This window comes from Sitophilus oryzae, unplaced genomic scaffold (genome assembly GCF_002938485.1).
Source record: "Sitophilus oryzae breed Bouriz unplaced genomic scaffold, Soryzae_2.0 scaffold_41_pilon_pilon, whole genome shotgun sequence".
NCBI lineage: Eukaryota > Metazoa > Arthropoda > Insecta > Coleoptera > Curculionidae > Sitophilus > Sitophilus oryzae.
The window spans coordinates 4,510,299-4,535,134 of NW_022146996.1; the positions used below are offsets into that span (position 1 = coordinate 4,510,299).

Consider the following 24,836-nt stretch of genomic DNA (forward strand, 5'->3'; position numbering starts at 1 on the left):
TAATGGGTTGTATTTACGGACGTAAATAGAGATACGTAAATTAGGTTATAAATATGAACATAAAATACAACAAAATATAATTGGACGTTACTTTAGGGATTATCAGTGAGACGTATCCTATTCGGACAACGGGTAGACGTCGGGCTAGTTCAAGTATATGTATCGTCGTGCAAGCCAACGTGGGAACGACGTTGGGAAATTAATAAAAATGGTACGTTGTTATTTTGTACGTCGACAGATCGTTGGATTTACCGACTCGGATCCAACGACGTCGCTTTTAATAGGAAAGCGACGTCACCGGTCGTATCACCAGCACCCGACCTAAATTTGCACAAAGTCTGACGTCGCTTCAGGTCAGATTTAGTTCGAAGTCAGATAGATGCTACTTGGGAAGTTATGAACTTGTTTCTAAAATCCGTTCACAAACTGTTCCAACCCCGTATAATTTTGGTTTCATAAAAAAACTATCCAAGTCGACACGTGTGTATAGGGTGGGTCAAATTCGAATCTTTTAAAGGGAAACACCCTTTCCTATAGGAGATAGACAAAAACTAATATCGGTGTCTGGAGCTCAATTTCTGATTTCAATTCAATCAAAAATATGATGGTATGATGGGATATATCTGTTACCGTTTGAGTTAGGGGGTGTTTTTCAAAAATGCATTTTTAACAAATCGCTAAACTTTTTTGCTATGGAAAATTTTGTATTTTTATGAAAACATTTTCAAAGTACCTTTTTACGTAGAATTTAATGGTTTAAGTACAATTTTTTTAAAATTAATAATTTAAGAGTTATCAACAGAAAAATTGATTTTTTCTTTGGAATACCCTGTATATTTTTAATTAAATGAAAAGAACTTAAAATTACCTTTCCAAAAATATAGCTCACTTGATATTTTGTTATACTCCTCTTACAGAATTTTTAAAAGTTCGTCACTTTTAACTAGTAGGCTTTGGAGCCCTTATTAATGATCTGCCGCTAATGGAACTCGAAAACATATTTCTCCAGCAATACGAGGCACCGCCTCAGAGCCCTGAGGTTATCAGCAAATTTCGAGAATAATTATTAAATAGCTAACCAAGATCCCAGCCGTTGGCTATCGAGGCCGCCGAGCTTAGTGCCTATAGGATTTTACCTTTGCGGAAGAATAAAGGTTTTTATTTTTAAATTTGCCCGTATAATCTAGACAAGAATTAGAATTACTTAGCAGTTATGCGAGGGTATCTTTCATCCCCACTGAGTTAATGAATTCCGCGAGAAATGTTCCAAAACGATCCGGTCTGTACAGGATGGGTCAAATTCGACACTTTTAAATGGAAACACCCTTTTCTATAGGAAATAGACGAAAACTAATATCGGTGTCTGGAGCTCAATTTTTATCAAAAACGTGATGGTGAAAACCGCACATCAATATCTGTTACCGTTTCGGAGTTACGGGGTGTTTTTCAAAAATGTGCATTTTTAATAAATCGCTGTAACTTTTTTGCTATGGAAAATTTTGTATTTCTATGAAAACATTTCCAAAGCACCTTTTTACGTAGGATTTAATGGTTAAAGTATAATTTTTTTAAAATTAATAATTTAAGAGTTTTCAACAGAAAAATTGATTTTTTATTTGGGACACCCCCTATATTTTTAATTAACTGAAAAGAATTTAAAATTACCTTTCCAAAAATAGCACACTTGATATTTTGTTATAATCCCCTTCGAAATACAGAATTTTTAAAAGTTCGCCACTTTTAACTAGTAGGCTTTGGACCCCTTATTGATGATATGCCCTTAATGGAACTCGAAAACATATTTTTCCAGCAAAACGACGCACCGCCTCTGAACGCTGAAGTTATCAGCAAATTTTTGCAGCCAATTTCAAGAATAATTGAATAGCTAACCAAGATCCCAGCCTTTGGCCGTCGAGGCCGCCTGACTTAGTGCCCATGGATCTAATCCTATGGATATATTTGCGGAAGAATAAAGGTTCCTTATTCGTCCGTATAATCTAGACAATAATTAGAAATACTTAGCAGTTATGAGAAGGTATCTTTCACCCCCACTGAGTTAATGAATTCCGCGAGAAATGTTCAACAACTGCCCCGTCTGTCCATAACAGAAGACGGTCGATATGTCGAAAACCTGTAGCAAAATCTCAGGTCTTGGTTTGCTATTAATTTTTATTGTTATTAGATATACTTTAAATGTGTTGGATGTTGTTAAATATAATAAAAATTGTTATAAAATTCTGCATCTCTCATTGCAAATATTATTTTCGTTTTAACTGCTGCTCACAGGTAGAATTTTTTTGCATTACAGCCGACGCAGTTCAAAGCCTACTTATTCAAAGTGGGCGAATTTTTAAAAACTCTATATCTCGAAGAGGAATCGAGCAAAATATCGAGGTTGCTATATTTTTGGAAAGGTAATTTTAAGTTCTTTCCAATGAATTAAAAATATACAGGGTGTTCCGTATAAAAAATCAAATTTTCTGTTTATAATTCTTAAATTATTAATTTTAAAAAAAATTATACTTAAACCATTAAATTCTACGTAAAAAAGTGCTTTGAAAAAGCGATTTTTTAAAAATGCATATTTTCGAAAAACATCCCGTAACTCCGAAACGGTAACAAATATCGACGTGCGGTTTTCACCATCATGTTTTTGATAAAAATTGAGCTCCAGACACCGATATTAGTTTTGGTCTATCTCCTATAGAAAAGGGTGTTTCCCTTTAAAAGCGTCCAATTTGACCCACCCTGTACAAATCCGATCCCGGTGATCCCAATTACCGATCTAGAAAGATAAATTTTTCTGTGTTGGAACGAAACTACAATTGTATAAGTTTTTTCCTATACTCCTTATTACATAACCCCAAATAGCTGTCTCTACTAAGGAATGTGTTTATGCATTAAAAGCTCGTTTTTCTCCCTAAAGCTTTTGTTGCATATGTGGCAGGCGAACAAATTGCCTCCTATATTATGTTGACGTTTCTTGTGCTGGGTGAGGCCGTGCTTGGCGCTGAACTTCCGGAAACAGATGTCGCAAAAGTACTTTTTGTTCTTGTTGGATCGGGGCGAGCCCTTGGTTTTCGGCGGGGGACTCATCGACTTAGGCGGGAGAGGAGGATGTTTGTCTCTGTACATATGAACCGTGGCTAGATGGGCCTCCAAAGTCCTCTCGTCGGGGAAGGTCGTACCGCAATGTCTACAAGTGGTTTTACTTTCGTGAGACCTGGAATAAAAATTATGCTTACAGAATGTGGGTTAGCTGCAGCCTTGTTTACATATTCTCAAAAGTTACTCAACCGGTAGGACAAAATGTGCTGCCAGCTGGTGAGCAAATGTGAAGCGTTAAAGAATGAAACATGTGATTAGGGACGGAGTAAAAAATATGGATTATTTTCGGTATCTCCCTTAGAGTAATGTAATAATGTAGCTCGGATTTCTGCAAGCTAAAATAGGGCTCACCTGATTAAGAAATTTAAACAAAACTATTATTGCATTGTTGATTTTGAATTATTTTTTTGTCGTCACAATAGTTTAATAAATAATATTTATTAAATATGTATTTTATATTATTCTATCAAGAAAAACGAAGTAGTTCTTTGATTTATTTTTCGACTTGTAGATATATGGATTTTCTATAATAGAACCAATTAGGGCAAATTCATTTTCTTCACTTCCAACGACAGGATTCTGCCTAATAGGCTTTTTGTAAACCATACTACCAGTTTTGCGAAATAGGACAATAAGTAGATTATCAAAGGAACGCTTATTAGGAAGATTCCTATTTGGATATCTTTGAGCACAAGCCCTTGAGGCCAAGAGGAAATTTTCCTCACAAAATAAAATCACTAGTAACATATCCAATCTTTCCGCCAGCAGATACCGATTTATTTTTCTTGATAAAATAATGAATACTTACTTGTTAAACTAGGTAAATTTAAGAAAACTGTTATAAATCTAAATAATAAAGTCCATAAACTAATGTCGATTTTGAAAATAGTTACTTACCGTCACTAGAAAATTGCCATGGCGACACCAGCCATCTTGATTGCCATTTTATTGAAAAATCGTTTTTTATTCAAAATCTGAGCTAGATAGGTATAGCAAACCCTAATATAGTTTGAAAGAACATTTAAATTTGCTTCGATTCATTTTAAAAAATACAGAGTGTTGCATTTGAAATAACAAGGTTCTTATGTAAAATATAACATATGTTACATAAAAAAAATATTATATTTAAAATAGATCAGCAATTTTTGGTACCCTTGTATAAATTTAAGGAAGCAAATAACATTTCTCAGTAAAGTTTGTTTCTCTACCTTTAACCTCAGCATAAGAATTAATTCTGAAAAGTAATATACAGGATGTTGATAATCTATTTTATTATATCATGCGTGTTTAAATACCTTTAAACATCTCAAAAACCAAAATTTTAAACATATCTAACCCTTATAATAAATACCTTTTTAGGGCCCAAGAATTCAAAAACGAAATAAAATACCGGGTGTTCCATAAGAAAAAATATAACTTTGGTATGGATCTTAGCTCTGAAACACCCTGTATATTTCAAAATAATTTTAAATTGTGCCACATTGCCTCCCCACATATACTCATAAAATATTTTGTTTCTACATTTTTCTGTTTTTATATAATCAACAGAGGCAAATGAGATGCGCCACCCTGTATATTTTTTTTTATTTAATCCTGTTTAGTTATGCTATAGTTGTATAGATTATTTTCTTTGTTGTTATTACTATTGTAATTATTTCAGTTTTTGTCTGAAATTATAACAATAGACTTATATAAATGTATAAAAGCAAATAACATTTTTATTTTATTTTATTTGCTTTTACGTTTCATCTTTCTAACAACGCTATTTTATGCCATGCCTAGTACATACCAAAAATCGCTATTTCGAAAGTAACGTAGCGACGGGAGCACCAACGCCAATAGTAACCGACCAAATCGCAACAGGCAAAAACGGATCCCTAGAAGTGCTCCAGCGACTGCTGGAACGAAGTAAGTCGCCGCCGCCGCGCCGCCGAGGTCGAGCGTCGATAGCCAGTTACAGCAGGCACCAGTTCAGGACCAGTTACTTCTGTTCGCGACAGGGAACTACAATTCTAGGAGCGCGACGGCTGGAGCGAACAGGTACCGACCGAGATTGCGCGGCGCTACGGACATAGCAGTTCCTGATACTACTGTTGGCGACCGACGAAATCGCGACGGCTGGAGCTAAACACGTCGCTATGCGGTTACTACGGTTTGAGCTAACTTCAAGAGCGATTATAAATAATTTATTTGCAAATTATAAATACTTTATAATTTTGTCGTCATTATCACAGGTCATACAGATTATAAACTTTGTATTTTCTTTATAGTTTTTCGTGGTTCCAATTTTCGGAATCGGGCACTAGTTAGGATACTAGTATGCGCACATAGCACGCCCACTTATGGCCTCTAAAATTGTGCACAGTTATTAGAGATATCGGAAAACCGAATAGCGTCATGCAGTATTTACGCGTACCTTATCATGGTTACGATATGCGCGAGTCAATTTTTAACGCAACACCCGCTATAAACGTTAGCGCCTGACGTAATTTGCGGATCAACTACACCAAGCGCTATTTCTAAATAACGTTTAAAAATTGCTGGGGCCGGCCGGCGAGATCTTTTATTTTAGGTTATGTTTGAATTGTTAATTATTACTTTAGTTTTATTAGGTAATTTGATATTTAAGTAGCTGGGATTAGTTTTAATTAAATAAATATGGCCCAAAATATGGATTCCACCTCTTCCAATATTAAAGAACCTATAAAGAGGCTATAAACGACTTAACTCTTCTAAGAGAATTTGTTGTTTGTTGCCCTAAACCCACTGTCAGACGATGAACAATGAAGCACTGGAAATAAGCACTTTAGACCTTTAGTTTTAAAATACCTAGTAAACAAGAAAAATTCAAAGTTAGGTTATAAGTTTAAAAAGCGGACGCGACGAGAACAGAATTCTTTCCGATCCGATAACTATAAATGAAGAGAGTTAATACCACCTCACGTAAAGGAAATAACACCCTTATTAACGTCCATGCACGCTATTCGGTTTAGCGATATCTCTCTATTACGACTTGCTTCTGGCCAATTAAAAGCACATATTTCCCATTATTTACCTTTTTTAGTTTTATTTTGAGGCATTCGCATCTAAAACTTGAAACCAATTTCAAGTGTCTTTCAAATGCATCAAAATAACAGACATAATTACATTTTTCACAAAAAAGACCTCAACCCGAGAAAAACACCCTTTAGACAGGCATATATAATTCTAAAATATATATGCTGGATATGTTTATGATAATAATAATAATTCCATTGAAATACCCTCTATGGAAATACCCATAGAGTTAAAAATGAAATACCAGACAGTATTTTTCTATTACAAAAAGATTGTTAAAAGTAATAAAAAATATAAGTTATTAATTTAGTTCAATTATATCAAATCAAATGGCACAGATTTGAGATAAAAATATCAGTAATGTGAAATATATCACTTACTTTATGTGAGCTAGGAGAGTTCGCTTTTGTAAAAATTCTTTGTTGCAAGTTGGACAAATTAAAGGTTGTTTTCCATGAAGCTTTTCATGGTTATCTAGCTCAAATTTCCTAGTAAAGGTTGCTCCACAATCTCTACATACAAAGGAAGTCAAAGAACCATGAAATCTTAGGTGCATCACCTAAAAACAAATACAACTACATAAGTAATATATTCATACATTTATCACCCATTTCAAAGGTAACAACTTTCTTTGGAACATGCCTTGAGGATAATTTTATCATTATTGCTTAATTTAGGGATCATAAAAGTTTTAAATTCACTTTTCCATTAAAAAAATAATATTAATTTAAAAGATAATTACCAAATGATTTTCTTGAGCAAATGTATCACCACAATCCTTACATACATATGGTCTTTCACCTTTATGATATTTTTCATGCGTGATCAGTTGCTTCTTTAGCGGAAAACTTTTTCCACACTCACCGCAATGAAAAGGTCTCTCTCTTCTATGAACCTGACAAAACAAATATTAATGACACTATTCTAATAACTGAATAATTATTTAAATTCATTTTGTATTGACTAAATCTTACATTTGTGTGACTCATTAAATGATGTTTTAAAGTAAAACGCTTTTTGCATTCCGGACACTGATATGGTCTTTCATTTGAGTGCAATAATAAATGGGTATTTAAGCAATACTTATGAGTAAAACTCTTTCCACAATGTACACAAACATGAGGTCTCTCTCCTGTATGCGTCTTTTCATGTGTTGTTAGATGGTGTTTTAAAAGAAATGTCTTATTACACATAGGCCTCGAACATTTATACGGTCTGTCCTCACTTTTATATTTCTCTGGGTCTTTTATTAAAACTTGAGAAGGCAATGGAGGCTTCTGGCTTTCCAATTCAACTTCAATGGTCTCATTTGTTTGAGTAAATTTTAGAATTCGCTCATCGTGATGAGGAACACTATAATTTTCAGGTTCTCTACACTCACAAGGATTAGGTTCAGGTGGAAAAGCAGTCACAGGCTTGCTGAAAATCGGCGGGTCCTGTTTAGGATTCATTAAACACATTGCAGATTGGTAAAATAATTTTGTCTTGTCTTCAAATTCTTGTTCAGTATCCATGAAGTGTGGGTCCAAAGCCCAGTAACTGAAGGACGAAAGATTAACATTCATTGTCCGCCAACTAATTTAAACAGTATTAATTTAGTAATAGACTATAATTACATATTTGGAAATTAGTAAAAATTAAGAATTTTTGGACATAACTAATGTCAAAATTGTTATTATTTTGACATATTTAGAAACAGCTGTTTCAAGTTTCAAATCAAATTAAATCAATGATTACAGTATAAAGAGTTGCCGAGTTATAAATGTAATGTTTTAAGGGTTACATAACCAATATGTAACCAATTTACTAAATTTCGGCGTTCAAGAATTTGGAAACTTCGTATTCAAATTTAAAATATAAAGTAAAAGCTCTATTCAGGCTCTAGTAAAAGATTTGAAATATATCACATAATTCATTAGTCTATTTATTACAAAATCTTGTAGTCTTGACAAGTTCTTTATTATTATTTTTTGTACAGAAAATATATAACAAATTCAAAAACGTTTACATGTTATTTAGGACCAATGTTTAACTTTATATCTTACATAAATTGAAAATAATACTAAAATTGCACTACCCGAAAGAACAACTCTAGGCCTTCTCCACCATCTTATGTACGGACTATGCGAAGAGTTTTCAACTCTTATTCGAATATCATTTTTGGCAGCAGATATTCGCAGCGTTGCCAATCTTTGTGGAATTCCACAAAATGTGTGGAATTCGTAATAATGTTGTGGAACGTTTGTGGAATAGAATAAATGTGGAATTTTGTGGAATTTTCGGAATTATTCCTTTTTTTCTTTTTTTTTTCCTTATTTAGCTAATAGTAAAAAAAAATATTATAGAACTCATCATAATTTTACAGATTTCTGTAAAAAGAGCGTCGCCGTCGAGGTTAGCAGCTAGGTTCGGTATTTAGATCTGCAAGCAATCCGACGAAATTTTCGACATATCAGATATCACACGTCACTATATAATGTAAAATCCCTTTAAGATCACGTGGTTTATATAAAAAAAATATCGGATTGGTCGCAGACCTAAAGACCGAACCTGGCTAGTGATTGTGGAATTTTGTGGAATTTGGGTATGTTCGCCGTGGAATATAATTTTGGACCATTGGCAACGCTGGATATTCGATTTGCTGCTGTCACTTGGTCTACTAAACAATTTAAAGCTCTCAGCTGTTCTTTTAAAAACAAATTTTCTTTTTCTAGACTAGAAATTAAATGATCTTTGTGCCGAATTATGTCATTCCTATGTGCCAGTTCTGCTTCGGGATTAAAACCTACAAAAATATAAAATGGGCTATTTTAAAAGATGATATAATAAAGCTTTTATTATATCTGATTATATTTCTATTTATGATTATGTTATATTATATTATTGAATTAAAAAAATATATATAATCCAAATAATATAATGCTTTTATTAAGATAAATTTAAACTAAAAAGATAAAGTAAGATAAACTTAAGTGCAAAAGATAAATACCAAATAACCTAAAATGTACATACATACTTTGAATATTTATATAACTTATATTTTCACCCTCTCGACGAATAATTTTTGAATCGACTAGAATATGTTTATCACAACACTGTACAACCTTTTCGTTAATTGTGGCAATATCTAAAGGTCCAACTTCTACCAAACTCATGTTGATTTTGTATTTTTAATTTGAAAGTTATTTGAAATTTCAGAAAAATATACATTTATTTTGACCTTTGGTTTTGACAGTCTTGGATAGGCAACCAGATATTTGTATGCTATTTGCCGCCACTTTATAAAATAAAATATCTGCTTTATGATTATGATCTCCTTATACGACTAGGAGTACTATTATATTTATGTAATAACGATATTATACACCAGAATATTATTTATAGTGATAGTGATAAATAAGTGATGTAGGACTTTCTAGTTAATAAGTTAAATAAGAAAAGGTTATTTTATATTTTTATAAAATTTTTATCAAAATAGTACATTTTTAGTTGCAAATTTTTTAAATTTCAAACTTATAAATATCATAAGTTGCTCAAACCTTTTTACCAAATATATACACATACATACACAGGGAATAAATAGTAGCCTGCATTTTAAAAATATTTTCCTAGATATAGATACCCACATTTTAAAAATAAAGATGTTCATAGATATACTGGCATTATTATGCAAAATTTGAACTTTTTATAGAACGCTCTATACTTTTCCCTTAGTATGTATGTATCTATCATAAATACCCATTTTAAGATCCTACTACTACCAAAGATACTGCTCTAGTAGCTCTAGTCCTATTTACAGAATAGATTTAGAAGCAAGGGCGGATCCAGGATTTGGAAAAAGGGGGGGGGGGGAAGAGTTGACTCAAAACTTTACTCAAAGTACATAATCCACATAATCCATATCAGTTCACACTTGATAACGGTCAGTGATACTTTTGACCGAAACGTTGTGTAAGCAAAAAATAAATAAAGACAATGGAAGTCCCAAACTCCTTTAGTTTTAATAATTAATAAATATTTACTATAGTTAGTCTGTACTTAGCTATAAATTTCGTAATCTGAAATAATACAGAATGTTTAAAATTCCATTCAAATTTTCAACGTTATAATAGTTATTTGTGTAACTTAAAAAGACATAATATTTGTTGTACGACGCATGAGTTTTGCAGCTCTAGACGAAGTCGAGAACTGCAATCATGCTGAGTGCAACAAATATGCTTTTTGCACAAGTTGCACACATTTTTTCTACGATCGAATTGAAATTCTTATTTGTTTGTTTATTAAAAAGTTTTTAGAATAATTCACAGAATAATATTACCATTTAAAGGACGGTATATATAAACAATTAATTTTTTTTTTAATAATTTTTTTGGAGTTCATTTTAATTTCCAGTAGTAGTTTTTTAAATTTTATTTTCGTTTATGCTCGTGGAGGTCTTGAGTTCTGGTTCTTCACTTAAAACTCTTTTCCGGAATGTTGTTGCGAGGTTACGTGAAACAATGGAGGGTCTCAACGGAACCCTCCCTATCAGATCACAGAATCATCGAGTTCAAATTAGGAGGAATCACATCCCAAACAGAAACTCGAAGGAATCCAAGAAAAACAGACTGGGACATGTATAACACCAATCTCGTAGACAACCTAAACCGTATAGATGCAAGTAGGGCTAGAAACCATCTGCATCTAGAATGGTACGCAAGGGAAGTCAGCGGTGCAATATTGGATGCATATGAATCTAGTTGCCCCGCAAGTAAAGGCATACAAAAAAGTAACAACAAGCTCTGGTGGAACAAGAAGTTGGCCAAACTTAGATCGGAGGTCCGACGACTCTTTAATAGAGCTAAATCCAGTGGCGAATGGCAGCTCTACAGCGAGAAATTAACTGAGTATAAGAAGGAGATAAGAAGGGCAAAGCGGTCTGACTTTAAATCCTTTTGCGAAAACATCACTTCTACTCCTGATGCAGCTAGATTACACAAAGCTATGGCCAAGAGTGGATCTATCCCCAACATGGCACTTAAGAAATCTGACGGAAGCTACACGGAGGGAGAGGAAGAGAGAGGAAATCTCCTACCTTATACACACTTTCCAGGTAGCATACCTATTGATACTTATGTAGCTCCCACTGAACCCCACAATCCTTGCAGGGAAGATTGGGAAGTGGCCAAGCTAGTAATAACAGAACAAAAGCTGAAATGGGCGATCGACACCTTTCAGCCCTATAAAGCAGCAGGAGTGGATGGGATCTTTCCTGCCCTTCTAAAGGAGGGTCAGCAAATAGCTACTCACCATCTACTAAGCATTACAAGAAGCAGTCTAGCGATGGGATATATACCAACCACATGGAGAAGAGCAAAAGTAATCTTCATACCCAAAATAGGCAAAACTGACTGGACAAATCCCAAGTCATTTAGGCCTATTTGTCTCACATCGTTCATACTAAAAACGCTGGAGAAAGTAGTTGACAACCATATTGGAGAAAATCATCTAAAGGTTAAACCACTGCATGATAGTCAGCATGCATATAGAACGGGCAGATCCACAGAAACTGCTCTGTACCAATTAACGGAGCTAATACAGACAAGTCTGGATAGCAAAGAAACAGCAATTTGTGCCTTCTTGGATATTGCGGGGGCGTTTGACAATATACCACATAAGGTGGTCAGGCGATCTCTAGAAACAAGAGGGGTGAACAGAACTATTATTCGCTGGTTTTGGGAAATGCTGTCAACACGAACAGCAGAGGCTCAGATGGGCACCAAAACTGTAGCTGTTAAAACAACGCAAGGAACTCCACAAGGTGGAGTAACCTCCCCTTTGCTGTGGAGCTTGGTGGTGGATGAACTACTAGATGAATTAACTCTAGCGGGAATACACTGCATTGGGTATGCAGATGACATAGTCATGATCGCTCGGGGGAAACATGAAGGCACCTTGTGTGATATTATCCAAAGAGGACTCCGTATCACTGAGAGATGGTGTAGGACTGTCGGGCTGAGTATCAACTCAGACAAAACCGCGATAGTGCCATTCACCAGAAGGCGAAGTCTGAAAAACTTGAAAAGAATCCAACTAGATGGAAAGGAAATACTGCCAACACAGGAAGTTAAATACCTGGGAATAACCCTGGACAGTAAACTCCTGTGGAACAGGCATATTAAGAACACTACCAGCAAAGCCATAAAGGCTCTCATGATATGCAGAAGACTGGCCGGAAATAGATGGGGCTGCTCCCCTAACATTTTGCGCTGGATGTATACCATGATAGTAAGACCCATGATTACTTATGGAGCAGTTGCCTGGTACACAAAACTAGAGCAACGGACGGCAAGGCTAAACCTATGCAAAGTCCAGAGACTAGCATGTGTTTGCATCACAGGAGCCATGAGAACCTGTCCAACAGCAGCAATGGAGGTCATTCTAGATCTAACACCACTGCACATTGTCATTGGTAGATATGCCAATGCGACAATGATTAGAATGGTCACTAACGGAATTAGTACTGGGAGAATTGTCAGATCAGGGGCTTGGAACACCCTCAAAAAAGGAAATACCACTCCTGTAACTCCCAGTGGACGATATGCCAAGACGTGTACAACTTTGACAAACATGTCAATGTAGTATTGAGCAATAAGAAGGATTGGAAGAGCGAAACGCTTGCCCAGCAGTTAAAAGACCATACCATAACTTGGTATACTGATGCTTCCAAAACCAATACGGGAACAGGGATCGGAGTGTTTGCGCCGAGAGCTAATTACTCCGAACCAATGGGCACTTACCCTAGTATCCTACAGGCAGAAATCTACGCTATCGAGAGATGCGTACAACTTATCTTAGATAGGAACTATCGGAAACAAAAATAGCCATCTTGTCTGATAGTCAAGCAGCGTTAAAGGCGATCAACTCAGTATCAATCAATTCGAAATTGGTCAAAGAATGCATAGAGAAGCTGAATAAATTAGGCAAAGAAAACAAAGTCCTCCTACACTGGGTGCCTGCTCACCAAGGGATAGAAGGCAATGAAAAAGCAAATAATCTAGCTAGGAAAGCAGCGAACACTCCACTAACTGAACCAGAACCGTTCTGCTTTCCAAGTGGTAACCAACTCAAGGCGGAACTCAAGAACTTGGAAGATTCCATCCGCAACCTGGAATGGAAATTTTCCAATGGTCTAAGACACTCGAAGAAGTTTCTGAGGGCTTATGATGAAGAAAAATCACAGATCTTCCTGGGTCTGAGTAAGAACAATCTTCGGATTGTCATGGGGTTTTTAACAGGACACTGTCTCCTCAATGAACACTTCAGTAGATTGAAACTAAGAAGAAACGGCGAATGCAGATTCTGTGGGGAAGATGGGGAAACACCAGTACACCTCATCACTGAGTGCGCCGAGACGACAACCATTCGTGCTATGAATTTTGGTACGACTGATATTGGAGATGGAGAACTATCCTCTATAAAACCGTCCCAGATACTGGCTTTTGTCAAAGCCCTGGAACTGTATGATGAGTTATGATTCAAGAAAGGGGGACACAATGGATCTGTAAGGTCGAAGTGATTAACCCCCCTCCCACTCATTCTAAATTCTAAATTCTAATTGTTGCGAGGTGTACTGGTACTTGGTTTACCTTCCAGGATTTGACAATTTTTTACAAAAATTTATTTTTTTTTCTCTTTAGTTAAACTCGTCATTAAAAATGTCAAATTGTTTTTTGCCCAAAAATATCTTATTTTTTGCACCAGCGTAAAAAATTTTACTTTTATAGAGTAGCAGATAGTGTAAAAAATAGCTACTTTTTGCAAGATCGTAGAAAAAATACTTTTTCTTTGTTTTTCTTTAATGGAACACCCTGTATTATTTTTTTGTTAGTTGCAGTATTAAAAAATAAACTTTTTTTGTATTTAAAGTATTTAAAAATTTTATCGGTTTTGCAGATATTCGCGTAGACTTGTAGAATGTTTAGGAGGGGGGTTAATCACTGCGATCTTACAGATCTATTGTGTGTTCCGCTTTCTTGAGTTATAACTTATCATACCATACAGTCTTAGGGCTCAGGACTTTGACAAAAGCCAGTATCTGAGATAGCTCCACAGAAGCCAGCGCTCCATACTCGACATCAGCGCCGTACCAAAGTTTATGGCCCGAACGGTTGCCGTACCATATACGTGGATACATCTGACAAATGTTACCATTCGTTTGCATTCGGTCGCATTAAATATGAAATCTTTTTTAGGTGTAGATGTGCATTAGGGTGTCCGTTATTTACTAAGTTGATCATTTCTCTCACGACGCCCTCTAAATTTTTAGTTTATTGTCTCAAAAAATAACAGACCATTGTAAACCCTTAACCCTTAACTGGTCCGGTAATAGATATGTATCATAAACGGTCCGGCGTAGTCTGTAGGACTACGCCTTCTAAAAATCAAAAAACACACAAAAACTAAAAAATATCAAATTTTTATTTCATTATATATTATATTATGTATTATTAAACTAATCTAGACAAAAATGGGTTCAATTAATATCTACATTTTCAGAAAATATACTACAAAATAAAATAACATACATATAAATTTGAAAAAAAAACAATATAGGTTTATACTAAGCTCTAAAAATAAAACCAAATTACAGTAGAACTTCGGTAATCCGGACAGATATAGTTTAGGTGGTCGTCCGGATTGGAGAATTGTCATATTCCATCCAAGCTTTTTTTAATATTCTTTTCGGTTATGGACTTCCAAGCAGAGTCGAGAGTATTCACTGCATCCAGAAGACTAAATTTCTTCAGGAGTTGCATTGTGTCTTTGTTTTCTTGTGATTTAATGTGGGTCAGCAATTGCCTTCTATAAGAAACCTTGATATTTTGTATCAAGTTCTGATCCATTGGCTGAACTAATGCAGTACAATTAGGAGGCAAAAATACCACTATGAAATTTGGATTCGTATTGAGCTCTTCTTCGGGTGGGTGTGAAGGCGCATTGTCAACAAGAAGCAGTGCCCTGCATGGCTTATTGGCGTTACTCAGATATTGTTTCACTTCAGGAACAAATATTGTTTTAAACCACTCAGAGAATATGTTTCTGGGTCATCCATCCTTTGGTACTAGCCTCGTATTTCACGGCAACTGTGCATTTTTGAAAACTCGGGGGTTCTTAGATTTACCTAACACAAGTAACGGCAACTTATGTGTGCCTGATGCATTTGAGCATGGCATAAAGGTTACACGGTCTTTTGAAACTTTCCTCCCTGGTGCCGATTTCTCATCTTTATGCACCCACGTTGTGTTTGGCAAAACCCTCCAAAAAAGTGCGGATTCATCCGCATTGTAGACTTGCTCTTTAGTTAATTGCATTTTCTCAATCAGGGCTTGCAGTTTAAGTTGGAAAGGAGCAACTGCTTCAGCGTCACTTGAAACACGTTCTCCGCATACTTTTAAAAAACGAATGCCGCGTCTTGCCTTAAATTTGTCAAGCCATCCTGAACTAGCTTGAAAGTTAGTCTTTCCAGTGATGCGCTCATAAAAAAATCTGGCTTTTGTGCGCAAGACTTCACTAGAGACAGGAATGTGATTTTTACGTTGCTGTAGAAACCAAGTGTATAACGCCTCTTCCACATCAGGATTCTCGGGCTTTTTCATAACTTTTCTCTGGCCTAAAAAACATTACATATCTTTAGTGCAAACTCAAAACCCAGCATTTATTCATAAAACTTACCTATATCAGTGTACGACCTCGCAACAAAATTTCGAATCTTCACTCTGTTCTTCTTTATATCGGATACTGTTGATTTTGGTATCTTGAAAAGTTTCGCAACATGCCGAACACTACCACCTGCATCTAAACTGTCAAGAATTTTACACTTCTCTTTAATAGTAGCAGAGCAATGGACGCGTTTCGTTGGAGTCATTTTTTACACGTGGTCTAACACTCGGCGCCAAATAAATACTACGTACGACTCGACTGGACAAGCCGCTGCATGTAAAAAAATATTTCTTTACATATGTATACATACTAGTATACTTTTTCGCATTTAGCCGTTGTAATTTGTCATGCTTTTTAGTAGTGTCCGAATTACAAAAGGTAAAAATCTGAAAATGTCCGAACTGTAGCGGGTGTCCGATTGACTGGAGTATACGGTTTACGAGGTGTACGGATTGCCGAAGTTATACTGTACTAATAGTCATTACAATATAAAAATAAGTTTTTAATACTATATGTAATAAAAATAAGTTATACAACTGGAGTTAAAGAAAAAGTTTTTAGTTACAGCATGAGGCAAATTTCATTGTTTTTCTGAACATGTTTTACACAATGAATTCGTACATTCTAGGTATTAAAAATAATTAAATAGGACATAACATTGTCTTTGACTAGGATAAAAACTCTAGGATAAAAATATCTCCGTGGGCGTCTTCTGGTTGTACAGGAATTGCAAGTATTCTACCAATTGTAAAGCATATTTCTCGTGGAATATTTGACATTGTCAAATGCATTTGTCTGGCAGATTGTCATATTGTCACTGTCACAGTCCTCATTATATCATTTTAATAGAGTTTCCTCATAACTAGAGTCTCTTAAACGCACTCTTTTCTAAGACCCCGTCATATTTTACAAAAATGTGTCACACATAAAATTTAAGACAAACGGTCCGGCGCGGCGTCGCCGTCGCGTCGTCTGCGAGACTACGCTTCAGTAACTTCTTCCAGGACTTCTAAAAAACTAATCCAGTTTGGCCACAAATATGGCTATCAGTTGTTGACCTAGAGGGGTAGGATTAGCTAGAACGCCAATCGTGTGGGCGGTCCCAGTAACTAATGAGACTGAGTTAATTATTTGGCGTAGTCTGTCAGACGACGCCGCGCCGAACTAGTTAAGGGTTAATATTCACAATAAACCTTGCCCCAGAGACGATTCATTTCCCATTTAAATTACATAGGAACGAGGGGTGTCTCACTATTGGAATTACATGTACATTTCCTTGGCAGTCGCTGGCAGTCATTGTCAGTCTTATGGCAGTCGCCTATAATAATTACATGGCAGTCATAGGCAGTCTTCTTCGTAGTCATTGGCAGTCGCTTGACAGTGAAAGATTATTTTGGCAGTACGTGTACATTTTTTACCCGAGTGAGACACCCCTCGCATCTCGATCTTGTTCTCTCGCATCCATGAAAATCATATATTCTTGTACAGAATTGCTCTATGCTATATCTACAAAAAGGTCTCTTACAATTTTTCGATAAACCTACTCCTTCGAAATTTATTCAAAGGTTGTTTATATAAAATTTATAGAGTGGTTAAAGTTAACCACTCTGTAAATTCCTAGAGTTTTCAACTTTTTTGACAAAATTATGATTATTTTTGAAAAATTTAGTCTATTACTTTAAAAATATACAATTCTGATGGTGTTAAGGTTGGGAATTAAGAAATTTTCATGTCTAATGAAGTTTAAACCATTTAAGTATAGCTGATTTATTTTAATAAACATCCTTTAGTTTGATTTTGATATTTCTTCTTATACTCGCTTACAATCTGAATCACGTATTGTTTTTCATCAAATAGTGGAAATGTTTGCGGAAAAAAGTTTCGTTCGGTGCGAACAAGTAGCAATGGTGCGAATGGCTACAATGCGAACGAATGGTAACATTTGCCAAGTGTATCATCGGCTTTACATAATATAGCTCTTTCATGATTAAGTAACCCAATCCAACCCTTAAAGGGTACTTTCCATTAAGTAGAGTGTACCTACTACTTGTGGTACATCTTTTATATCCTTTTACAAGGTGTCCCAGGCTGAGCGTGCATTAGAAGTTTCTAGAAAACCACAATATCTAGACCGGAATTTTTTTGCACAATGAGATCTATCGATTAAAAATATTTTCAATATGGCGGCACTTCCGGAAATACCGGAAGTTGACGACAACTTTCTTATTTTAAATATGTGCCCCCATTTTTTATTACATACTTAAATTCTCTGTAAAATTTTATGAATTTTGATATCAAACACTCTATATCTAACATTAACCGTTTTTGAAAGAAAAAATATTTAAAATTTTTGGACGAAAAAACTGCCTGTCAAAAATATGTGTATAGTCTAAATGTCAAATTTAGTGATTACCACAGCCACTGTGCCATAAAGAGAAAACATGTGGCTATCTATTTCAAAAATTAAATTGTTTGAATGTCATATAATAATGGCTGCAGCTGTCATGGAATTGAGAGATTAAACAAGTATCATAAATAATTTTTTTCAAATGGCAACCCACTTTTTTTATTTCACTAGTGAAAAGACTTTTCAATTCGTTACTTTTTAACTATACATGTTCCTATACCTAAAATAAATCGTTTTTAAGCTATTTAAAATTTAGTTTTAAAGCGTATATTTTTCTTGATTTTAACAAAAGTAGCCTATGACTTTAAACGTGATGTAAAACAATAGCAGTATGTTATCTATCATCATTTGCAAGCCAACTTTGCGTTGTTTTTTTTCAGGGTTGATACAGTATGTACATTATTAATATAATTAATAATATCAACTATTAGATATCACTAAGGAGGGAAAATAGGAGATATATATTTTTATAAATACTTTTTAAACTTTTAAGGCAACAATATTCACAATATAGGAAATTCAAATAATTTGTTTTCTGACAGATGGAAATAAATTGTCTGACTTTTTGACACTTAATGTCAAAGGAAGCTAGATAAAATCAAGAAAAATATATGTTTTCAAACTAAATCTTAAATAACTTTAAAACGATTTATTTTTGGTATAGAAACATGTATAGTTAAAAAGTAACGAATTATAAAATCTTTCCAGTAGTGAAATAAAAAAAGTAGTTTCCATTTGAAAAAAATGATTTATGATAACTTTTTAATCACTCAATTCGATGACAGCTACCGCCATTATGATATGACATTTGAATAATTTAATTTTTGAAATAGATAGCTACATGTCTTCTCTTTGTGTCACAGTAGCTGTAGCAATCACTAAATTTGATTTTTAGGCTATACAAATTTTTTTGACAGGTAGTTTTTTTCGTCCAAAAATTTTAAATATTTTTTTTCTCAAAAACGGTTAATGTTAGATATAGAGTGTTTAACATTAATATTCATAGAATTTTACACAGAATGTAAGTATGTTATAAAAAATAGGGGCGGCCATTTAAAATAAGAAAGTTGTAGTCAACTTCCGGCATTTCCGGAAGTGCCGCCATATTGAAAATATTTTTAATCGATAGATCTCGTTGTAAAACAATGATGTGCAAAAAATCTCCGATCTAGATATTGTAGTTCTCTAGAAACTTCTAATGCATGCTCAACCTGGGACACCCTGTATGTAGATACAGTAATTTCAACAAATGACTTAAAGTGCTGTGGGCTATTTTACGTATGCTCTCCTTTTATTTCGAAACAGTGCACGGTTTTTAAGGTATTTGCGTTTAAAGATTACGATGCATCGATTTTAGTATTAGTCTTTAGTGAAATTATAAGATTAATTATTTACAATTTCTTTGTATTTCATCATTTTTCGCTAATACTGAAATCGAGACTAAAATCGATACTCTCTGCCCTAGTGGAAAGTATCCTTTCAGGGCTGTTACAAAATTTTACACTATCGCCATTAGCTTTGGCTTTAAAATATGTGTAATGTGTAACAGTACCAAATTTCAAGGAAAACGGTTTACCAATGTCCTTAAAAATAAACAAAATATATTATTTTTATTTACCATTTCGAGGGCTGTAACTTCTTCGGGAGGCATTTTTGGGAATACAACTCATAACATAGGATGAATAACATAGGAACTTTTTGTTTTATTTTTATCTGTGTAATCACCTACCAAAGTTAGATACACTATTTTTTAGACACCCTGTATAAAAATATTCTGTTTTTTATGTCTCAAAAGATTAATTTATTATTTTACTAATTTTCGAAAATCTATATCGATTAGTATACTTTAAAATTTCGAAATTAAGTCTATAAAGTTTGTTCTTTGATTGCAATCAAAACAGCTTTTTAGAATGATATCATAAAAATGAACGTTATTCTAATTTTCCAATCTATTACTTCGATATTAATAAAAAACGCGTATATCATAAAAAAGACATAAAATATACATAAACAATTCTGTATCTTAAACTCCAAAAAATGTCTATGTAAACGGCACTTAGATTCAATTTCAAATATAGTCCCTGCCCACCTAACAAGTTATATATAGGAATGCTATTTTTTACCTCTTACAATGAGATTTTGACAGAATGGAATTATAATAAGCAATGTAAATGTCATGTTTCAGATAATAAGATATATTAGAGTATTTAACTATTCATAAAAAATTGAATAGTTAAACATTTATGAGTAGAGGTATTCGAATTATCAAATGAGAATTTTCTACATATCGTCTCATTAAAAGTCAATTTACTAGATTTGTTTCATTGCGTACCATTTACAGGTGTTTCAAATTTTATATCGGTCTATGAGCTGAGAGCTGAGTTGTGGTGTCTCGTTATAGAGGTAAATCCGGTATTTTAAACGAGTCGGTTCCGGTGTTACATCAAGCCTTCATGGACCTATATCCAGGTTCCGGTTCTGTCGGATCTATATCATTCTAACATTTAATTTTAATTTAAAATATTTATATATACATATAATATATATAAAAAATATATATATATATTATATTTATATTTTTTTTATTAAACTAATATATAATTTTTTTTTAATATTAAAATGCGCAAATTTCTATTTTTTTATTTTCTTTTTGTTTCAGTTTCCGAATGCAGTCTGTTTGTATGACCTCTACCCTATGTGCCTTTGTTTGTGATATAATCTTCCTTTCAGCACTTCATTGTGCTGAGGAAGATTATATTACAAATTGGGGGCGACGCGATTGTGGCGATTGCAGCTGGCGATTGCCTTGTAGCAGAGCCCTCATAAAACAAGAAGAACAGGAAGAAGTTTTGCATGAAGCAACCCTCGTTCAAAAGTTTCGTAGTCTGTTAGAGGCATCTGATGTTTGCGTTTTACCAAATAGTTATCATCTTTGGTCTTTGATCTAACTGTTTTATTTATTTCGCAGAGGTGCCTTAAGGTACAAATTTACGACTATGTATGGCGAAGCATTACGACTTTTACATACTAATAAAAGATGGTCAAGGCAATTACTATCTTTCATCAACACTTCCTCACAGGGATTGCTTCATGCTAGAAGCAAAATTATCAAAATTTAACAGATGTTTTTAAGTAGTAAAGTGGCATCTTTTTATACAAAAAAAATAAAACTAAGTTTGAACGTAGTCCTCGTCTTCTGATTTCTTTGACGCACCCCGTACGATCATAACATATTCCATAATTTCTTAAATTTACCAATAAAGTAACAACACTAGACACAAATTTCAAATAGTGCAAAATAATTTCGGATAGGGTTACAGTTCCGCCAAAGTAAACTTAAAAACAGTAAGTACAACTCAGCAGCAGTTACATTTCTCTCTTTATTCCAATACTCTCCAATACTGATATATTTGACTTTATCATTATGTTTTCGTTATCTGCCGAAGACGTGACCGGTGGTTAGCAATGCAGTTCCGCGGATAAGTGTCGATATTCAATAAGATCTTTTCTCCACTATTTTAAATGGAACAGGTATCTTGTATCGTAATGGAACAATGTTTTGTCTAATTATTTTGTCTTATTAAGCACTTTCTATGTCTAAAATCGATATTTAATGAGAAAATTGTGTTTGTTTGGAAATATAAGACAAAATCTGATTTTCGCTCCAATAGTGGACGTTTAACATTAAAAGTGCCAAGCTTATCTACTACAGTGTGGGCTATCTGTCACATAATATTGAATATTACGTCTATTTACTAATCCATTATTTTTAAAGGCAGCGACATTTTTGTTTTAAGCATAATGTGTTGCAAAATTCATTCTATTGATAGTCATTTAGATTTTGATGTAGCTTCAGGTGATAAAGATTAAATTTATGTGTTTTTATAACTCTATTAACTAAATTAAGTAAGCTTATAGAAGAATATCAGAAATGGGGACTCGAGATCAATACTAACAAAACAGAATATATGTGTATCGGAGGAGTACAACAAGATCTAATACTAGAAGAAGGGAAGAGAATTAAGTGCTGCACAAAATACAAATATTTGGGTATGCAAATCACAAATGATGTTGGATACAGCAATTAAAGAACGAAACCAACTTGGAAGGAATGCTATCACGGTATTGTATGGGATAATGTGGGACAGAAGCATAAAGAAAACAAGAACAAAACTCTAATATATAATACCATCATCAAAAGTATAACCACGTACAGCTGTGAAGTGTGGCCAATTAAAGAAACAACAAACCGAATGCTGGAAGCTACAGAGATGGATTGTTGGAGAAGATCAGCAGGCAAATCAAGACTCGAGCGAATAACTAATGAACGCATAAGAGAGATTATGGAAGTTAAACATACGATAGTGGACGACATAAAGAACAGTCAACTTATATGGTACGGGCATGTCCAAAGAATGGCAGAAATAAGAATCCCAAAGCAAATTATAAACTGGAAACCTGCAGGGAGAAGAAAACCGGGTAGACCGAGAAGAAGTTGGCAGGAAGGGATTGACACGTTTATGGAGGAAAGATCTCTCGGAGACGGTGCATGGAGAGACAGGCAGGCATGGAGAGATGGCATCGGAAGACGTAGAACGTTTTAAACCGATTAATATATATATATATATATATATATATATATATATATATATATATATATATATATATATATATATATATATATATATATATATATATATATATATATATATATATATATATATATATATATATATATATATATATATATATATATATATATATATATATATATATATATATATATATATATATATATATATATATAACTCTATTAACACTACTCTGAGAAACATCCGTTTGAGCCGATAATTCTCGAGAGGAAGCATTAGGATTTTCTTCTTCTAATAATAATGATACATTCAGTTTACTCTCTTCTTTTATACAACATCTAACATTTTTTGTATAACCCACATTGTCGGTACTATCAAACCTTCGTTTTCATTTCTTGAGTACGGACAGCACATTTAAAATGTCTCCTATGTGATACCGATTGCTTGTTTCTACCGGTTAGGAATTGCACTGCAGCAAAATCCCTCATCAAGCAGGACGAAAAAGGTGCCGAAGTACGCCGCGGGAAACCTTGCTAAACGTATTTATTTATTAACGAACACTTTTCTTGTGTAGGTATGAACTTAACCTAGTAGATACTGTAATTTAGACTGTAGTTAATAGAGAAAAAAACGAACATAAACAAAAATAAACAGCACACGTGATCGCCTTGCCCGATGAGGGATTGGAGCTGCATTTTTTATTTCAAGTTCTGAAAAAACTCGGTCTCCTGAGTACAATGATATGCCACACTTAATGTTTTTTTGTTTTTGTTTCGGATAATTGAACACGATTTATTTAAACTAATTTCAAGTCCGGCTATGTTATTTTAACTGTTTAATCTATTCATCGTCATCGTTACAAAATTGATAAGCTTTCAAACTTAATAACGACGTGGGGTAAAACATCGAATACGGAAAATAAAATGCAATAAAATAATGAAAAGTAATATAAAATGAATAATATAAATATACAGGGTGGCCCATCGAAAATGTTCCGCAAGCCATAACGGCTAGGGTATTCTTTTTTTCAAAAAATCCAAAAACACGTCAATTTTGTTTGTGAGGGGGACAACTTTTGCCCTAAAAATGATTGCGAAATCTTTAACCCTCTGAGCGGGGGTGTCATCCCCCAACTTTTTTCAAATGGGAAGGGGGGTCAAGTGGCGCCGCCATGAAAAGAGCTTTCTATTCTCTATATTTCCCCGCCTCGTTTTTGAAAATTGGTCGAGTCATTGAGGAAATATAAAGGATTGAAATTTGAAATGTTTATTTAAACATTTATCAGAGTAAATGATAAGGATACATTCCTTCGACCAATTTGAGGTTTTTTCTCGTTATTTCTAGATGTTTATGCATTTTTTCACTAGCCACTAGGTTGAACGATCAGGTGCGGTATTTGCTACAAAGCTGTTCTGTGACTTTTGCGTTGAAGTTCTTCTCAATATCGTTAAACTGATCCACAATAGAATTTTCAAAAATACCAGCCCACACGTTCAATTTCTGAGGGTTTTGTGTGTGCACCTCGGGAAAAACCCTGTGGTTGTCTTCAGCCCAGTACCGATAGTTGTGCCGATTAACTACACCGTTCAAAAAGAAAGTACACTCATCCAAAAAACGAATGAAGGAATTTATCCTTATCATTTACTCTGATAAATGTTTAAATAAACTTTTCAAATTTCAATCCTTCATATTTTCTCAATGACTCGAGCGATTTTCAAAAACAAAGCCTGAAAATATAGAGAATAGAAAGCCCTTTTCATTGCGATACCACTTGACCCCCCTTCCTATTTGAAAAAAATTGGGGGATGACACCCCCGCTTAGAGGGTTGAAAATTTTGCCATCATTTTTGGGGCAAAAGTTGTCCCCCTCACAAACAAAATTGACGTGTTATTGAATTTTCTGAAAAAAAAATACTCTGGCCGTTATGCCTTGCGGAACGTTTTCGATGGGCCACCCTGTAATATAAACA

General features: G+C 34.3%; 3 protein-coding genes across 4 annotated transcripts; all 3 read right to left on the reverse strand.

Moving 5' to 3' along the window:
* Positions 1-2,669: 2,669 nt before the first annotated feature.
* LOC115885774 (zinc finger protein OZF-like) lies at positions 2,670-7,838 on the reverse strand. The gene is made up of 4 exons (XM_030904784.1): positions 7,140-7,838; positions 6,908-7,060; positions 6,546-6,724; positions 2,670-3,223 (listed from the first exon to the last, which is right to left on the reverse strand). The coding sequence occupies exons 1-4, from the start codon at positions 7,728-7,730 to the stop codon at positions 2,881-2,883; spliced, it is 1,266 nt and encodes a 421-aa protein (XP_030760644.1). The 5' UTR covers positions 7,731-7,838; the 3' UTR covers positions 2,670-2,880.
* Positions 7,839-8,093: 255 nt separating this feature from the next.
* Positions 8,094-9,392, reverse strand: LOC115885752. Of its 2 annotated transcripts, XM_030904760.1 has the most exons (3): positions 9,182-9,392; positions 8,802-8,950; positions 8,094-8,342 (listed from the first exon to the last, which is right to left on the reverse strand). In XM_030904760.1, exons 1-3 carry the CDS (start codon positions 9,318-9,320, stop codon positions 8,181-8,183), a joined length of 450 nt encoding a protein of 149 aa, XP_030760620.1. In that variant the 5' UTR covers positions 9,321-9,392; the 3' UTR covers positions 8,094-8,180. The 2 variants fall into 2 exon arrangements, with proteins under 2 accessions (XP_030760620.1, XP_030760621.1); XM_030904761.1 differs by lacking the exon at positions 8,094-8,342 and having other exon boundaries at positions 8,349-8,950.
* Positions 9,393-14,855: 5,463 nt separating this feature from the next.
* Positions 14,856-16,072, reverse strand: LOC115885718 (jerky protein homolog-like). The gene is made up of 3 exons (XM_030904706.1): positions 15,880-16,072; positions 15,329-15,817; positions 14,856-15,202 (listed from the first exon to the last, which is right to left on the reverse strand). The coding sequence occupies exons 1-3, from the start codon at positions 16,070-16,072 to the stop codon at positions 14,856-14,858; spliced, it is 1,029 nt and encodes a 342-aa protein (XP_030760566.1).
* Between the last annotated feature and the right edge of the window lie 8,764 nt (positions 16,073-24,836).

Excerpts from the sequence above, each read along its gene's own strand:
- LOC115885774 (XM_030904784.1), bottom strand. The coding sequence starts at position 7,730 with ATGAATGTTAATCTTTCGTCCTTCAGTTACTGGGCTTTGGACCCACAC. Across the intron at positions 7,061-7,139 it reads ATTTAATGAGTCACACAAAT|GTTCATAGAAGAGAGAGACC; the intron begins GTAAGATTTAGT and ends TTGTTTTGTCAG. Across the intron at positions 3,224-6,545 it reads ACTCTCCTAGCTCACATAAA|GTCTCACGAAAGTAAAACCA; the intron begins GTAAGTGATATA and ends TTTTTATTCCAG.
- LOC115885718 (XM_030904706.1), bottom strand. The coding sequence starts at position 16,072 with ATGACTCCAACGAAACGCGTCCATTGCTCTGCTACTATTAAAGAGAAG. Across the intron at positions 15,818-15,879 it reads GAGGTCGTACACTGATATAG|GCCAGAGAAAAGTTATGAAA; the intron begins GTAAGTTTTATG and ends AATGTTTTTTAG. Across the intron at positions 15,203-15,328 it reads GTTGCCGTTACTTGTGTTAG|TGAAACAATATCTGAGTAAC; the intron begins GTAAATCTAAGA and ends TTGTTCCTGAAG.
- LOC115885752 (XM_030904760.1), bottom strand. The coding sequence starts at position 9,320 with ATGAGTTTGGTAGAAGTTGGACCTTTAGATATTGCCACAATTAACGAA. Across the intron at positions 8,951-9,181 it reads AAGTTATATAAATATTCAAA|GTTTTAATCCCGAAGCAGAA; the intron begins GTATGTATGTAC and ends ATATTTTTGTAG. Across the intron at positions 8,343-8,801 it reads ACCAAGTGACAGCAGCAAAT|CGAATATCTGCTGCCAAAAA; the intron begins CGAATATCCAGC and ends TTGGCAACGCTG.